The sequence below is a fragment of the Gastrolobium bilobum genome, unplaced genomic scaffold (assembly GCF_033153095.1).
Source record: "Gastrolobium bilobum isolate Gb01-03AN ecotype WA unplaced genomic scaffold, APGP_CSIRO_Gbil_v1 utg41872, whole genome shotgun sequence".
Taxonomy (NCBI): Eukaryota; Viridiplantae; Streptophyta; class Magnoliopsida; order Fabales; family Fabaceae; genus Gastrolobium; species Gastrolobium bilobum.
The window spans coordinates 22,501-37,298 of NW_026896659.1; the positions used below are offsets into that span (position 1 = coordinate 22,501).

Here is a 14,798-nt window from a genome sequence, read left to right on the forward strand (position 1 = left end):
AATGTTTAAAATATGTCTTGTACCACTCAACAACATCATGCTTGCTTATGTTCTCCAATTCTTCTGCTTCCTTCTTTGATATATCAAAGATATACCTGAAAACCATAATATTTTATCATTAAATAAACCATCATTGCAGCAATAAAATGCAGTTGATTTTACACATTTCCTTTAAGGCTAGCCCTCTTTATTCCTCCCTGAACTTCTAACATTTTATCACTGGTGAATGTTGTCTAAATAAAAGATATCTAGCAGCTGAACCATGCAGGAACAAATAGCTGCTGGTTATAATACGTCATCAACAATAATTGACTTTAAGTGTACCAATTAGACCACAAAATCTGTAAAGTACCTTTTATCAACAATCTGATTCCACAATCTACTGCTTTCATATGTGAGTGACGGATCTTTCTCTAGCAGCTTTGCCATTAACCCATTTTTGTAATTCTCAAAGGAATCACCATCAAGCCCATCCTGCAATTCCAATATATTTCTTCAAAACATAAGTCTTTCATTCAGCAATTATATATTTCAATAAATATTTTAAACAAGGGAATTCACAAAAGCTAGTACAGATCATCCCTTGATCGTTCATTATGTTTATCTAGGCCTATTTCAGAAACAGGCCATTGAATAACAGCCATAAGGCACTGACTCAAGGATTAAGAGAAAGAGTACATGTTGTCAAATAGAAAGCACATGCAATGAAAATGGGAATAAAAGAGTCATCCCTTTGATAGTTATCTCAAGGTCCCAGTGCTGTTAAATCCAAGCAAGTAATACTTGTTTTCTGATTTTTTATAGCAATGAAAAAGTGTGGAGTTATAACCGTTGATTGAACGGCTGATATTATGATATATACAGTGTATTATAAATTATGAAGTTGTTAAAATTGACTCCCTTGATTTTCCAATCAATTGTTATAACTCCTCACTTTTCCCAGCAACCCAAATACTTTCTAGAACAAAGTTCTTTTTACATATTCTATTTTCTCTGCAATGAAAACTCGTAACAAAAAGAAAGAAACATAATTTTGCTGTAAACAGAAATCAAATTTATATTCTAAATAATTGTTAGAATAGCAGCTTCTTTATTCCTTTCTTACTTTCTTTCTTTTCTTTTTTTTCAACCTTTTGTTCTACATTGAATTTGAGACAAAGCATTTTATTATTCACATCCATTTCCTCCTTTCTCAAAAATAGTAGGGTGGGCTCATAATTTCTTAAGCACCCAAATCATGTCAACTTTATTACAGTTCATATGGGAAGCAATTAAGCTAAGAACATGGAATTGAAGAAATCAGGAATGCTCACCAACAATTCATCCAAACCGTTGATGAAGTTGTCAATTCTACCTTGCAAGTAAACTGGGTTATACTCAGATGACTGAATGTAGAAACAAAACCCAAAAACACGGTATGTTATTCGTGGGCCACATCCAACAACATAACCAAGCTGCTCTTTTGTCCTGCATCCAGAAAAATATTAGGAATTCAGCCCCCAAACAGACAATAAAGAAGGCAAAAGAGAAAGAAAGACAAGAAACAGCAATCTTAATTCTCAACCTAAACAAAAGAAATGTGCAAGTAAAAGGTTTCATTGAATTTGAAAATGTTTTCAGTGAAATTAAGGTTCTACAACAATAGAAAATTTTATGCCTAACAAAGAATACTTCACTATCAAGCCATCAACAACCTATGCCCTGAACAAGTTTACAAAGAATTGAGTTTAAGAAGCAGCAACAAAAATGTTTAGTGTAGAAAATATGAACCGCTCACTTAAGAATCGCGACTACAAGTACATTTGCCTGTTGTTTGCACAGATAAGACAAGTAAGAAGTAACAAATATTCTCATTCAAAAAGACAAATTTTGGGTAAAGAACTACGATCCAGGATTCCTACTACAACCCTGAGAAAACAGGGGAAGAGAGAACCCATCTTCATCAACAAATATCAGATGTCAAATATGAGATAGATGGATCAGATTGTCACCTCAGCTGATTAAAAAGTGGCTCCTCCACAATTTCTTCAAAAAGATCAATCAAAGCTTTCAATTTAGTTGATCCCATACCAGAATCTTGCTCAATTTGAAAATAAAGCTGCATAAATGGCAAAACGAAAGCAAGACACATGAGAAATTTGCCAGAGATTAGTGAAAACAAATCATCTATGGAACACATTGGTGAAAATACAAACAAAAACCAATCTAACTAAAATTACCTCAACCACAGAGTTGTTTTCCAACTTGTTCTTCACACTGACATCCCTAACTAAATTGGCACTGGTTGGGAGGGAAATAACACGTTCAGCATGCCTCAACTCAATAGGGAGTGCATTTACTGGAAAATTCATCTTAAATATATTTGATATGCTAATTGCTTCTTCTTCTGACAGATTTCCATGACACAGACCCTCAATGTATAGCTGCACAAAGTTAAGATATAAAAGAATAAATCTCCAACAATGTCATAACAAAAAATTAAAGACAAATAAAAAGCTATAATTAACCTCTGTTGACTTATCCATGTTCATCATGGAATTCATGTTTAAAATATCAACTTACTGAAAACCAATAAGGAGTAGTTGTTTTCTTGCAGTTGTTGGCGTGATTAACCAATAAATATAGGACTTCCACATGCACAAACGGACAAGTGTGACAAAATATGGAGTTTGTTGAAATCATAGGAATTTAGGTAGGGAAAGAAGAAAAGAGAGAATAAAGATGATAATATAGAATTGGCATTGATTTAATGAGTAATACTACGATACAGGCTACAAAACACTAATCCCTGTTTGTACTAATATTAGATTCCAAATTTTAATTAAATACGGAAATAAAACGTGAAAAATAAAAAAAAATAAAAAAACAAGGAAATTATTCCCAAGAGATCATATAAGATACTCCAATTCATTAATAATTCATCACTATATGACTCATTGGTAAGAAAGAAGTCAGGGCCAGAGCAATGATCATCAGTGGGAAGAGAACATGAGCAAGGCCAAGCAAACATGGCCAGAGCATTTGTGACAAAATTGGGGCAAACTTCATCTAGGACAAAGATCAACCTTCAAAGTCAAACACTTTCTGAATTTCTCCCCCTCAACACTATATCGGCATTGGAAAAAAGCCAACTGGACAAATAACATTGCCAGATAAATGCTGAAAAAAAATTGCTCAAAACTGAATAGTGGTCTGCAAAGTGTTGGAAGGAGGTGTGGCAGGACAAGTTCGATGGTATTGAGACACAATGAGGAGAAAAGGACCATTGTGCAATGGCACAATGGGTTTGGAAAAATTTGCCACAAGGAAGTCAATATAGCAGGTTTAGGGTTTGTTGAGAGAGACAAGAAATGAATGAAGATAATAACATCATATAATAGTTTCATATTTTAGGAAATTCTACAATAAAATAGTGATGGTACAGGTCACGGGGGACTATACTGATCTAATACCATGTTGAAATTATGGGGAGTTAAGTAGGGAAGAAAAAAAAAAGAGTGAATAAAGATTGAATAAAATGAAATTGGTTTTGATTTTGTGTTACAAATTGATATGATGTGATAAAAGCTATAAAGTATTAATCCCTATTTATACTAATAATTTTCTAATTACATAAGGAAATAAATCATAAAATATAAGGAAATAAGAAAACTATTCCTAAGAGATCATATAAGATATTCTGAAATATTCTAAGACAACACAATCATGATATCATGAGATATTTTTCATATATTCTAACAGGGCTATTAGTCAACTCAAGGAACAGAGTCACAAGCTTCAAGTATAACAAATGCTCACCCATGTGTGCACCCTGAGGCTCAGCACGACACACATTTAGGTGTCTGCTTCTCACTAACAGTATTGACAACAACATCTATGTTACTCTTTAAGTCATCATACTTGGAAGATAATAAAGACTGCAAATAATATAGTAGAAAAATATTAATATTAAAAATTCCATATCAACCTGGGAGCGAAGCTCAGGGATAAATGCCTTCAGATCATCAAGAAACAGATCATTTAAATAATGCAGCTTCTCATCAACATCATAAAAAGTTTGACACAAAACTTGCAATCTCAAATATGCTGAATGGCTTAGAGGCTTCATGTTGGCGTTCTTTAAAGATCTCTTCATGTCTTCTTTTATTACCTGTTCAAATAAGCATTGGTCCATGACAACAACGAAAGTAAACAGAAAAATTGAATGAGGAGAAAAGGAAAACAGGGTTAACATTTAGAAAAAAACAAAGAAAGAAGCATGCCTCATACCTTATATCGATCATCAGTTGGCATAAAAGATCTAGCTACTGACAACACCTTAGATAGGAGAACAGGAAGCTTCTCATTGAAACCATATACCTTTAGCTCTAGCATGTCACCAACATATGAGACAGAAGTTTCTAACTTGGCAATACTGGCCTGCGTAGATAGACAAAAAATCAAATACAAAGAAATCAAAAAAAAAAGGATGGGATTACTTGCACTTCCAATTGCCAATTCACGCCCTCCAAAAACTACTTTTAACTGCAATTTCTTAAATTGCCCTCAAGAAAATAATTTCCTTTCTGTTCAAGTCAAACCTAAAAATATAGCAAATTGTAATTTAGCCGAGAACAATTTAGGAAACAGCAATTAAAAGTAATTGGGATTTGGGAGTACAAATAGGCTATTGGGACTGCCAATACCCCAACGCTGAAGATAATGTTCTCAACCGATCAATTTTTATTGTATATACGTTCTTTGACAATAATTTGACTAATAAATATTAAAGCAGTGTTTTAATCTTGAAATCTTTTTTCTACCAAAACTTTATACTTTGTACTTCCTTTATTAATATTATTGTAATAAGTTAAAGAGAAAACTACTTTGGTGAAACTATATAAGGGTTAATGCACTTTCAAAAGACAGGCCTTAGAGCATTAAAGGTATTCATTCAATGAGGTCAACTTGCTAGACATTTTCACAACAAGTGATATTAAGCAACTAAAAAAGCAATTTTTGTTCAATTAGAAGATAAAAACAGGTGAATCCTAGAAAGCCGTATCAGGCAATCCAGTAGACTCACTTTTCTACACAGATATACCAAATGAGAGCATTTTTATGAATGATAATAAGCAAACAGTTATCGGATTTTACGATTAGTTTGAGGAGAGCCCTAGAAACAATAGAAATGGGTAACTTTTTATGGTGCAGAATCTCTTAAAAAATGACAGCATTTTTTAAGCTGCAGTTGTTTTTCTTTATTATATCCTTCATAACTGTATCGAGCACAAGTTTTCTTTTGTTTCTGTGCTTTGTTAACTTCTTTCTTGTTGTCAGAGAATTTTCCATCCTCCTTTATTGTCCCGGTCTGTTTCTTATAAACAAGATAGATGATTAACCTGATATATGATTTCATTCAGCTCATCCTTAAGAAGGAGAATGAACAATTCAGACAGTACACAACTCTTCACGTTATCATATCCACCCTTCAAGTTAATTCGAAAATATGTATTGGCACGAGGAACTTTGAAAGTACTATCCAGCTTGTACCAGAATTTTATCAATGCTTCATCAACTATACATCTAGGAGGGGTTGAATTTGCAAAATCAGAAATGCTTGTGTCGCCAGCACATATGGAAAAGTCACTTGGAATAAACTCATTCTTGGACGGAAGATGCAGCAAGGCATCAATTTCTGGAGGATTTCTCCATAACTCCATCAAGTTTTGAGGAATATCTTCTTCAACATAACGTGAACCAAACCAAGGTTCATATTGGAAGTCTGAAATGAAGAGCAACATCAAGTCGTTCAATCAGCTTCATGAAAATATAATTTCCAGCACAAATTTTTTAACAGTGAAATTTCAGTTATCAGTCTCCAATACTTCAACATAACAGAAATGAAGATATGCACTAGCTGCCACTCATTCAATGATGAAGGCAAAGGGAGCATATATGCATTTGCCAATTAGACAAGGGAGAAAGAAAATATGCACCTTCTTGCTTAAGGAACAACTTAGAAACGACATCTACCCTCATGTTTTCGGGAATGAAGAAACCAAGAATTTGTTCGATTAACTTCTCATCCCATGTCTTGTACACATAATCACCATAAATGACATGCTCTGATGGATAAAAGTGCAAATTTTCTGCACAATAAAATATTAAGAATAAGCCAATAAGGACAATAAATCTGTACACAATTATAAAAGATTTCCTGAATAGCAATATTACCCAGAGGAAAAAACCACAAATAAGAAGGGCCAGTGGACTCTTTCATATATTATCATATAATTGGGTTGAGAACATAAATAGATCTTCAGTTTTTGCTATAATCACTAAATGACAATGAAATTTCTTTCATCTCTAATGTATGTTTGCTTCTTTTTCCACATACTACTGATAAACAAACATTATCGACTAGTTGAGTGCTTCAAATTAACACCTATGTTCATATATCACAGAACAGACATTGAGGTCATTATTTTGCGAGGGTTAATTCATGAGATATTAGAGTCTCTATGATCAAATGGTCTAGAGTTCAATCCAATAGTCAGTGCCTCAACGCATGCTTTTCATAGACGATATAGTCCAATTGGAATCAGATGCTTTTCATGGGTGAGCCTAAGCATTGTCTACATTTAAACTAGAGTTGTGGGGAGAAGCTTTGGAATCATACGGTTTACGTTTAAGTAGAAGACTATGTATATACAATGTGTGCTCAGCAAGGCTCGCACTAACAATGGCTTAATAGGTGAAATTGGAGATCATACCATCCCAAAAATCACTAGATTTTTTTTTTTTTTTAAAAAAACACTATTGGGCTTAGGAGTTTGGAATATCAAGCAAGATACCTAATTAAAGTATCAAGTTGTTCCCAAATGCTTATGCACAGAAAAGTTTAAAATCTAAACCATTAACCCTAGATATTTCGGAAAACAAACTTAACATCATTAACAACCCTACCATAATTAGCGCACTTTATGGTCACTTTACCAGATTATTATGTGATACAAACTTGTCACAAAGAAATTATGGAGATTAACTCCTTGCAGCAGAGAAAACCTCTGGAATCCCTCAAAAACAGAAGCAAAACAAGAACATAAATGAAAGAAAAGCAGAAAATGATAGAGACACAAGAGACTCTTCGAGGGGTCTTGCTTCCTCCCTGCCTAAAGGCCCCAAATCCTCACTCAATGACTGGATGCCTCTTCAATGATCCTTCCCTCCCTTTTATCCTAGCTCCTAACCAAGTCCCATTGGCTTCCCACATCTCTTGTCATCTACGTTAGTTGTTATAACACCAAATCCCTCTTCTGCCCTTTATTCACAATACGCACTTTAGTAATCGTGGGATGCCTAACTTTATGCAACAAATTTTAAGGAAGCATTGATCACTATAATCAACATCAACATCACCTTCATCCCAAACTAGTTGCGGTCAGCAGTTGGTGAACCCAAATAAAAAACAAGAAAAGATTGGGATAAAAAAATAAAATAAATACTAAAGAAAGAAATAAATAAATATAGGAAAAATGACTAAAAAGGATTGTGTAGAACACAGGAAATAATGGGTCTACCCATAGACGATGCTAATAGCTTTTCCCGCTAAAATAACCGTTCACCAATCTATTTCGCACTCCTAGATTTACTAGTCTACTTTTTCCCAAGTAAGTTTCGTCCAGCCTCTTAATTTCTTTACGTCATGCTTTTGGTAACAACTTTTATTTTTATATGAGCATTTAAGGGTCTTTGAAGAATTTGCCCAAACTATCTCAATCTATACTTTCTAATCTTTTCAGCCATCGGTACTACTCCTACCAATCCTTGAATATTTTTATTTCTTTTCTTATCCATCTTTGTATGACCACACATCCACATTAAAATTTTCATTTTTGCTACCCCCATTTTATTCATATATTGCTTATGTACTGGTCAACATTCAACTCCATATAACATCGCAATCCCTACTACGGTTCTATAAAATTTTCAAATGACGCTAACTTAAGAGGCTTCACCCTTAAATTAAAATTACAAAAATAAAAAAAGGTTCAACTCTATAGTTACAAGAAAACAACTTCATGGGGAAAAAAAAAAAAACCTGCAAGCTCTGCAGCATAATCATCTTGGGGCTGCTCTTCTGCAAATCTGAATTCCATGTTTCCAATACTCTGAAGTTCCTTAAATATCCGTTCTTGTGGAGAAACTTGACGCAGCAAATTAAGGTATTGATAAACAAAGCCAATGATATCAAAGATCTGGGAGGTGACAAAGAAAAAGTTAAGCCATATTGAAGAAAAGTAATAATGTTGAAACTTGAAAGCATATATTGATCAAAACGATTATTTTACCAAATGTCAATAATGCTTCCACCAACCAACCTAACATTTATAATTACATCAACATCACCTTTATCCGAAATTAATTGGGGTCAGTGGTAGATGAACCCACATGAAAGGTACAAAACGGTTGTAAAAACAACAAAACAGTAATGATATATATATATATATATATATATATATATATATATATATAAATAAAAGTAAAAAAGAAAGGGAAAAGAAGAAGTGGGGGAAATGAAGGGGGAAAGGACTAAAAAGGGACCATCTGGAACATTTATAATTATTAATGAAAATTTTTAAATCATTAAATTTCCCAAATACTAATGAAGCTGAAACTAAAATTGATCTCGTAAGATGAAAAGGTATATGACATTAGTCCTTGACAAGCGACAGCACAGTAAAAACACAACATTTAATCTTACTCTTTCATCTGAGAGGCCTATACAGGTTAAGAAAATGAGATTACCTTTTCTACACCAGAGTCAGTGAGGTGTACGGACATGACAAAGATATAAGCTATAGATGACCGATAAAGTCCTTCATCCCCAACACCAGCAGATAAAGATGTAGCCCACCCTCTAGCCTTGAGAAAGGAAAGCAAGCTTCCCCTGCCCTCTGAAAAGTTAATTATATTATTGTTCATGAAAGCCACTCAATAAAACATTCAACCATAGACTTTTAGATTTAAATATCGACAGGCACTTTGAATGAAGTAATATATATGTATTAGAATGGTGAATGGTCACTATCATAGAAACTGAAAGAATGAGAATTACTTAGTACTTAATCAATAACCAGAACCACTTTCCATTACATATTGAATGGTTAAGCTCTGAAACATAATAACTTCGAAAGATATGAGACAATTCTAGAAAACAATATTTCAGAAGTTTAAAATAAAAATCTGAGCATATGAGTGTGAGTGTGTTTTGTGTGTGTATAAAACAAAGACAAGTTTCTGCTTGCTATTATTGACCAAATAGAAGACAACTTGCACTTGCTTTGCATGAAACTTGTTGACAAACTTTGAAATATCACAAAAAAAGGATAGAAATTGCTAAAGAAGAGAAGCTAACTTATGTCAATTGTCATAAATTGTATTACTTAAATCTGACCATAGAGATTTACAAAAAGATGCATAAAAAAAGCATGATATTAGCTCTTAACATTCGAGAATTAATCCATAATGAGATATCTTACCATGCCCAAGGAGATGAGCTAAATAATCCTCTGGTTTCTTTAAATACTCCTGGTGTAAACAGGGCAGGGTCCATGATAAGTCAAGGATATGAACATCTTTGACAGCTTCTAGCCGATAAACTTTACCAGATTTCCAGATAGGACCTTCCACTCTGAACTCTGGGTTTACTTGAGGACCATTTTTGACAGCACCAAACAGTTCCACAATCCAGCTCTCAAGCACATCCAGAGACTCTGTATTATTTATAAGCACATCACTAAAATCATACCGCCATATATTGGTTTTAATCCTACACCTGACTAGGTTCATTAGAACAAATCATTTGTTTCAAAGTATTGACCAAATTATTTGCATAATATCATCTAAATATTCATAATCCCAACCATTTTATAAGTGCAATTATTCAATTTCAAAAAAAATATTTTATCAACATTAGCATGATTCAACATTAGCCCAATTCTCATTCTTTCAATTAGAAAGATACCAAGCTGTTCCTCAATATTATTAGACTTGAAACTCAATTCCTTTTTCATTAGCAAGATCTTCACTTTCAGCAACAATTTTGCATCAAGTCTTATCTAGATCCTATACTTGGTTAATTAAACTAGGTAAACTTCCTGATTATGAATTGAATAGCCATATCAAATTTAGTGAAATAGAACTTCACCTCCACCAATAACAACCAGCTTCATTAATCCACCATGGTAATAATCCTTGTATAGTTTCAATATTTGCTCCCGCAAATTAATACCCTTCTCCATTGCATCAACCAGGCTCTTTTTATTCCCTTCATGTACATGAAAAAGAAAAAAATAGCATTTCACGTATACAGAATAAGTAGCTGACCAACAAATGGATGAATAACATAATAGAACTTACCCCAAAAGAATTTATTTAAGGGATGACCAAGTGCAGAAGTATGGCACTGGAGTTGTTGAAGACGGCAAGCATCACTTTGTAAAACCTGGTTGAATTCTATGTTCAATTTTGCACACCATTATGGTATACAATCGTAAACCAAAAACAAACTTCATCAGAAAGGCAAGAAAAGTCTGAGTTCCTTATCAATTTTACTTTTTAAAAAGATATGGTAAGGTGGAAATCTGCAGGATCAGATTAGAATGAGACATACCTGAATCTACTGCAAGTACTTCTCGCTCCATGGCCTCCATTTTCACAAGAGGAGAAATAAAGAACTGAGAAAATCTGATAAGGAAAGAAACCAATAAAAAAAATTCAGCAGAAATCTAGCACATCAAGGTGGACTGAAATGTCCAACGCTCTTAACTTACACATTATCAAAACTGAATCATTAAATTCATTTATGACAGCTAGATTTTAAGCAAACTGTAACCAACAGCAAATATTGGTAATTAAAATATTACTAGCCCAATTATCAATAAATAATTTACTAACAGACATTGAGATGACTACAATAATTAATATGTAAAATCAGGTCACTAGACTGATGATCTACAGGGTCTTGTATTCCAATAAACACTTAGATGGCTAAAATAACAAAGATGTAGAAGGTAAATTTTACTGCATTAACGATCTAAAAGTCTTGTATTCAAATGCATACTAATTCTGCTTTATGCTTTACAACACGTGGCCAGTAATATGATAAACAGTAACAGAGATTAAAAAGAATTGTCTTTTTCACTTTTATAAAACTGCAGTTGCTAAAATTCTTTCCACAAAACGCATGTTCAACATATGCATCATCATTTCATACTATACAGATTTACAAGCTGTTAGCAACCAGCAACACAAGACAAGTATGGAATTAAATGCCAATTTAGAGGCAATAATTGGAAACAGAACCTATCTATAAAGTTAATGTGTAAAATCATATAATAGACAGGAACTGTCCTGTTCATACAATGCATAGCAGAGTTTACCTTCTCAAGGCACCCATCAGAAACTCTCGCTTCACTTCGAAATGGTAGCAGGTATATTCAGTATCTGTGTATGCATTTGATGAGCCACCATGCTTGGACAAATAGCTATCATACTAACAACAAAAAGAGTCAGTGTCAGACTGCTAGGACAATAATATATGTTATGCTTCTTTAACATATATTAGGAGCACAATTTACCAAAAGAAAAAGTAAGAATTCATGGCATACATATAAAGAAATTAATGAAGAAATTAATCCTAACTAATTTTAAGTTTCTATAAAGAAGGGGGAGAATCAGTTAGGATTAAGACTTAGAGATAGCTGATTTGGCCAAGCCACAAAAGGTGACATCTGATAAGTAGAAGCTATAGAAGGAGCACTTAGATTACAATAACGATAATAATAGTAATAATGCAACGACCTCAAAAAATTTATCATTTATTTTATCAGTAACTATTGGATGTTGAAACATCAGAAAGACCCACCAGGGGCAATGTGGCATTCAGGGAAGGAATGCCAAGATTGCTTATAGCTATAAAATCATAATAACATGAAATCTGTAATGCATTTCCATCAAAGGTTTTGAATAGTCAAAACTTTCTTACATGAAGACAGGAAAAGTTCCTGTTTGAATTGAGGCACATGACAAAGTGAAAGGCAACAAGAGGTGTACTTATGCAAAAGTAAAATCGACCATATTTCATCTGAAAGTACTATAATGTCAAAATAGCAGATCTTAAGGTTCAGGTTTTATCTCTTTTACACTATTCTTCTAAACCAAAACGAATATATTTTATTTTTAGATAAATTATTTCCTAAATGATACATTAAGGATTTGATCATTTTCAAATGAACATAAATAAATATGCAATACATGACATAGCCAAACAGACCTCATTTTCATCTGGAAATTCATTACTCCCCATGAACAGCATGTGTTCTGCAAACAAATTACTTAGAATTTGTAATTCAAGATGTTTAAAAATGGTCATCCAGGGATAAATAAAAATAAGGTTAAATTACACTATAGGTCCCTATATTTTCACTAAATTTTTAAATAAGTCCCCATAGATTAAAAGATTTTGATGAAATCCCTGTACATCTAAAATTTTTTAAAGAAGTCCTTAGTTGCTAACCCCATTAACTTTTGCTAAACTATAAGGACCTATTCACAAAAAATAGAAAAATTATAGTAATCTATATGATAGAAAGCAAGATAGAGTAGGCAATTAACTATTGCTAAACTATAGAACCTATTTGAAAACTCAAATAAATATTGTCCTTTTAAATGACACAACTTATATCTTTTCACTCTCACAAAGAGGTGAGACCCACACCTTTATATTTTTTTGTCCACTCTCTCTCCTCCTTTATCTATCTTTTTCTCTCACTTAAAATGATACAACTTTACATCCTTTAAAATGAAACAAATTGTTTCTCAAAGTACAAAGACTATATTAAAACCTTTAAACAAAAGGGACTTATTTGGAAACGACTTAACCTAAAAATAGATAAATAAATAAAAATCTTCACTTGAATAATAAAAATATCGAAACCTAAAAAATGTGCTAGTCCCTGCGCTTCAAACGGGTCAGAGAAGCTGCCAATTCCTACACACATGGCCGCTGCAGCCTGCAAACAACAAAACACACGAAATTATTCGCATTCAAAAATCAAAGTATCAAACCAAATTAGTACTTTCATATCTGTTCTCCAATCTCCACTCATATCATACAGAATCCAGATCCTATCTCCTTTACACCATTCCCATTATTTCCAATCAACAACAAAAACGAACGACCCACGAAGCCACCAGAACAGGGCTTTGAAAAACGAAGCTGAAATCAAAATGGGTATTCATCAAAGGGACATAACACAAAAGAAAACAGAATAAAAAAGTAACCTTTTTGCTTTGAGCAACAGCACCCTTGGCCCCTTCTTTTCCTTCTGCTTCTACTTCTATTTCATCATCCCCTTCTTCGCTTCCCTCTTCTTCTTCTTCTTCATCATCATCATCATCTTCGTCTTCATCATCATCATCTTCGTCTTCATCATCATCATCATCATCTTCTTCTTCTTCTTCTTCTTCTTCTTCTTCATTGTCGATTGGAACAGGTTTGGGAGGGCCTTCAGCGTAAATCTCGGGATCGTGAACGAGCAAAGCACGAAGGCCGTTTTGGAGATGGATGAGACGGTATAAACGACTGTCGTTTGGGGATTTGAGAACGACGTCGTCGGAAGAGAAGGTTGTGGTGGTGGGGGCACCCTTCATTTCTAGAGTCTTATTGGGTGAGCGTGCAGCTGCAGCAGCAAAACACACTTCTCTTTGTTGCTCAGGACTGTGAACTCCCAAACTGCTGTGCGGCGCAAGGGAAAATAAAAGCAACAAATTAAGGGCACTCATGTCCTCTCCTTTGGTGGGATCAAGGTGCTCTTTACAGTTATTTTTAAAAGTGCATTTATATTTAGCCTTTTTTTTTAATAACATAACATATATTTAGCTTTATTCGTATATAATTCTTAAGTTTTGTTTTTTAAAATTTAGTGCTAATAAAAGGATATTTCCTCGTTACTTAACTAATTATTTGAAAATAATTGTTTTTAGGGTTCATAGATAACTTATTTGCATTGAGTCCAAAATGATATTATTTTGAGTGGAAATCAAGGTATTTTTGTAATTATAATTTATTTTAAGATTATAATAATCTGTATTATTATAATATTTTAATTTTTCAACCTCAAAATGATGTTATTTTAAGAGTGAATGTAGATAATTTATCTGTAAAAATATTTTTCTATTGTTTTTATGTGAGAAAATCTTAGTTTAAAAGATTATTTGTTCTTTAATTAATTACATTTTTAATAGTATACCAAAAAAAATTACATTTTTAATAAGTCATATTGTCAAATTTTATTTACATGTAAAACTTAAAATGTTTTTAAAGTTTATATTAAAAAATGTGTTTTTAAAGTCATTTTTTATTTGTATTTTAAATTAATATTCTTATAATGAAAAAAATATTTGTCTTTTTAAAGGACAACTTAGTTGTGTCATTGTGGACAGATTGACTAAGTCTGCTCATTTTCTTCCGGTAAAGGTGAGCTTCACAACAGAGACAGTTGGCCAAGATCTATGTTCGCGAGATTGTGAGGCTTCACGGGATGCCCGAAAGTATCATTAGTGATAGGGACCTGAAGTTCACATCTCAGTTATGGGAGGCGCTGCAGGGAGCTTTTGGTACTCAGTTGAGATTGAGTACAGCCTATCACCCTCAGACAGATTGACAGATTGAGCGGACCATCTAGACATTGGAGGACATGTTGAGGGCTTTAACTTTGGAGCAGGGCTCAGCATGGGATCGGTACCTACCG

At 33.4% G+C, this 14,798-nt stretch overlaps 1 protein-coding gene across 1 annotated transcript in view; it reads right to left on the reverse strand.

Moving 5' to 3' along the window:
* LOC133301334 (nardilysin-like) overlaps nucleotides 1–13,827 on the reverse strand; it is a 14,209-nt gene extending 382 nt beyond the window's left edge. Inside the window, exons 1-19 of the mRNA XM_061500961.1 lie at nucleotides 13,330–13,827; nucleotides 12,983–13,058; nucleotides 12,320–12,366; nucleotides 11,427–11,539; nucleotides 10,658–10,731; nucleotides 10,405–10,500; nucleotides 10,193–10,312; nucleotides 9,525–9,758; nucleotides 8,791–8,939; nucleotides 8,084–8,240; nucleotides 5,979–6,131; nucleotides 5,382–5,764; nucleotides 4,270–4,419; nucleotides 3,968–4,150; nucleotides 2,220–2,423; nucleotides 1,992–2,098; nucleotides 1,314–1,467; nucleotides 353–474; nucleotides 1–95 (exon numbers count right to left, since the gene is read on the reverse strand). The exon at nucleotides 1–95 is cut by the window's left edge and continues 382 nt beyond it. Of these exons, the coding sequence (XP_061356945.1) occupies nucleotides 1–95; nucleotides 353–474; nucleotides 1,314–1,467; nucleotides 1,992–2,098; nucleotides 2,220–2,423; nucleotides 3,968–4,150; nucleotides 4,270–4,419; nucleotides 5,382–5,764; nucleotides 5,979–6,131; nucleotides 8,084–8,240; nucleotides 8,791–8,939; nucleotides 9,525–9,758; nucleotides 10,193–10,312; nucleotides 10,405–10,500; nucleotides 10,658–10,731; nucleotides 11,427–11,539; nucleotides 12,320–12,366; nucleotides 12,983–13,058; nucleotides 13,330–13,698 (2,986 nt within the window). The 5' untranslated portion in view covers nucleotides 13,699–13,827. The remainder of the gene's footprint in view (nucleotides 96–352; nucleotides 475–1,313; nucleotides 1,468–1,991; nucleotides 2,099–2,219; nucleotides 2,424–3,967; nucleotides 4,151–4,269; nucleotides 4,420–5,381; nucleotides 5,765–5,978; nucleotides 6,132–8,083; nucleotides 8,241–8,790; nucleotides 8,940–9,524; nucleotides 9,759–10,192; nucleotides 10,313–10,404; nucleotides 10,501–10,657; nucleotides 10,732–11,426; nucleotides 11,540–12,319; nucleotides 12,367–12,982; nucleotides 13,059–13,329) is intronic.
* Between the last annotated feature and the right edge of the window lie 971 nt (nucleotides 13,828–14,798).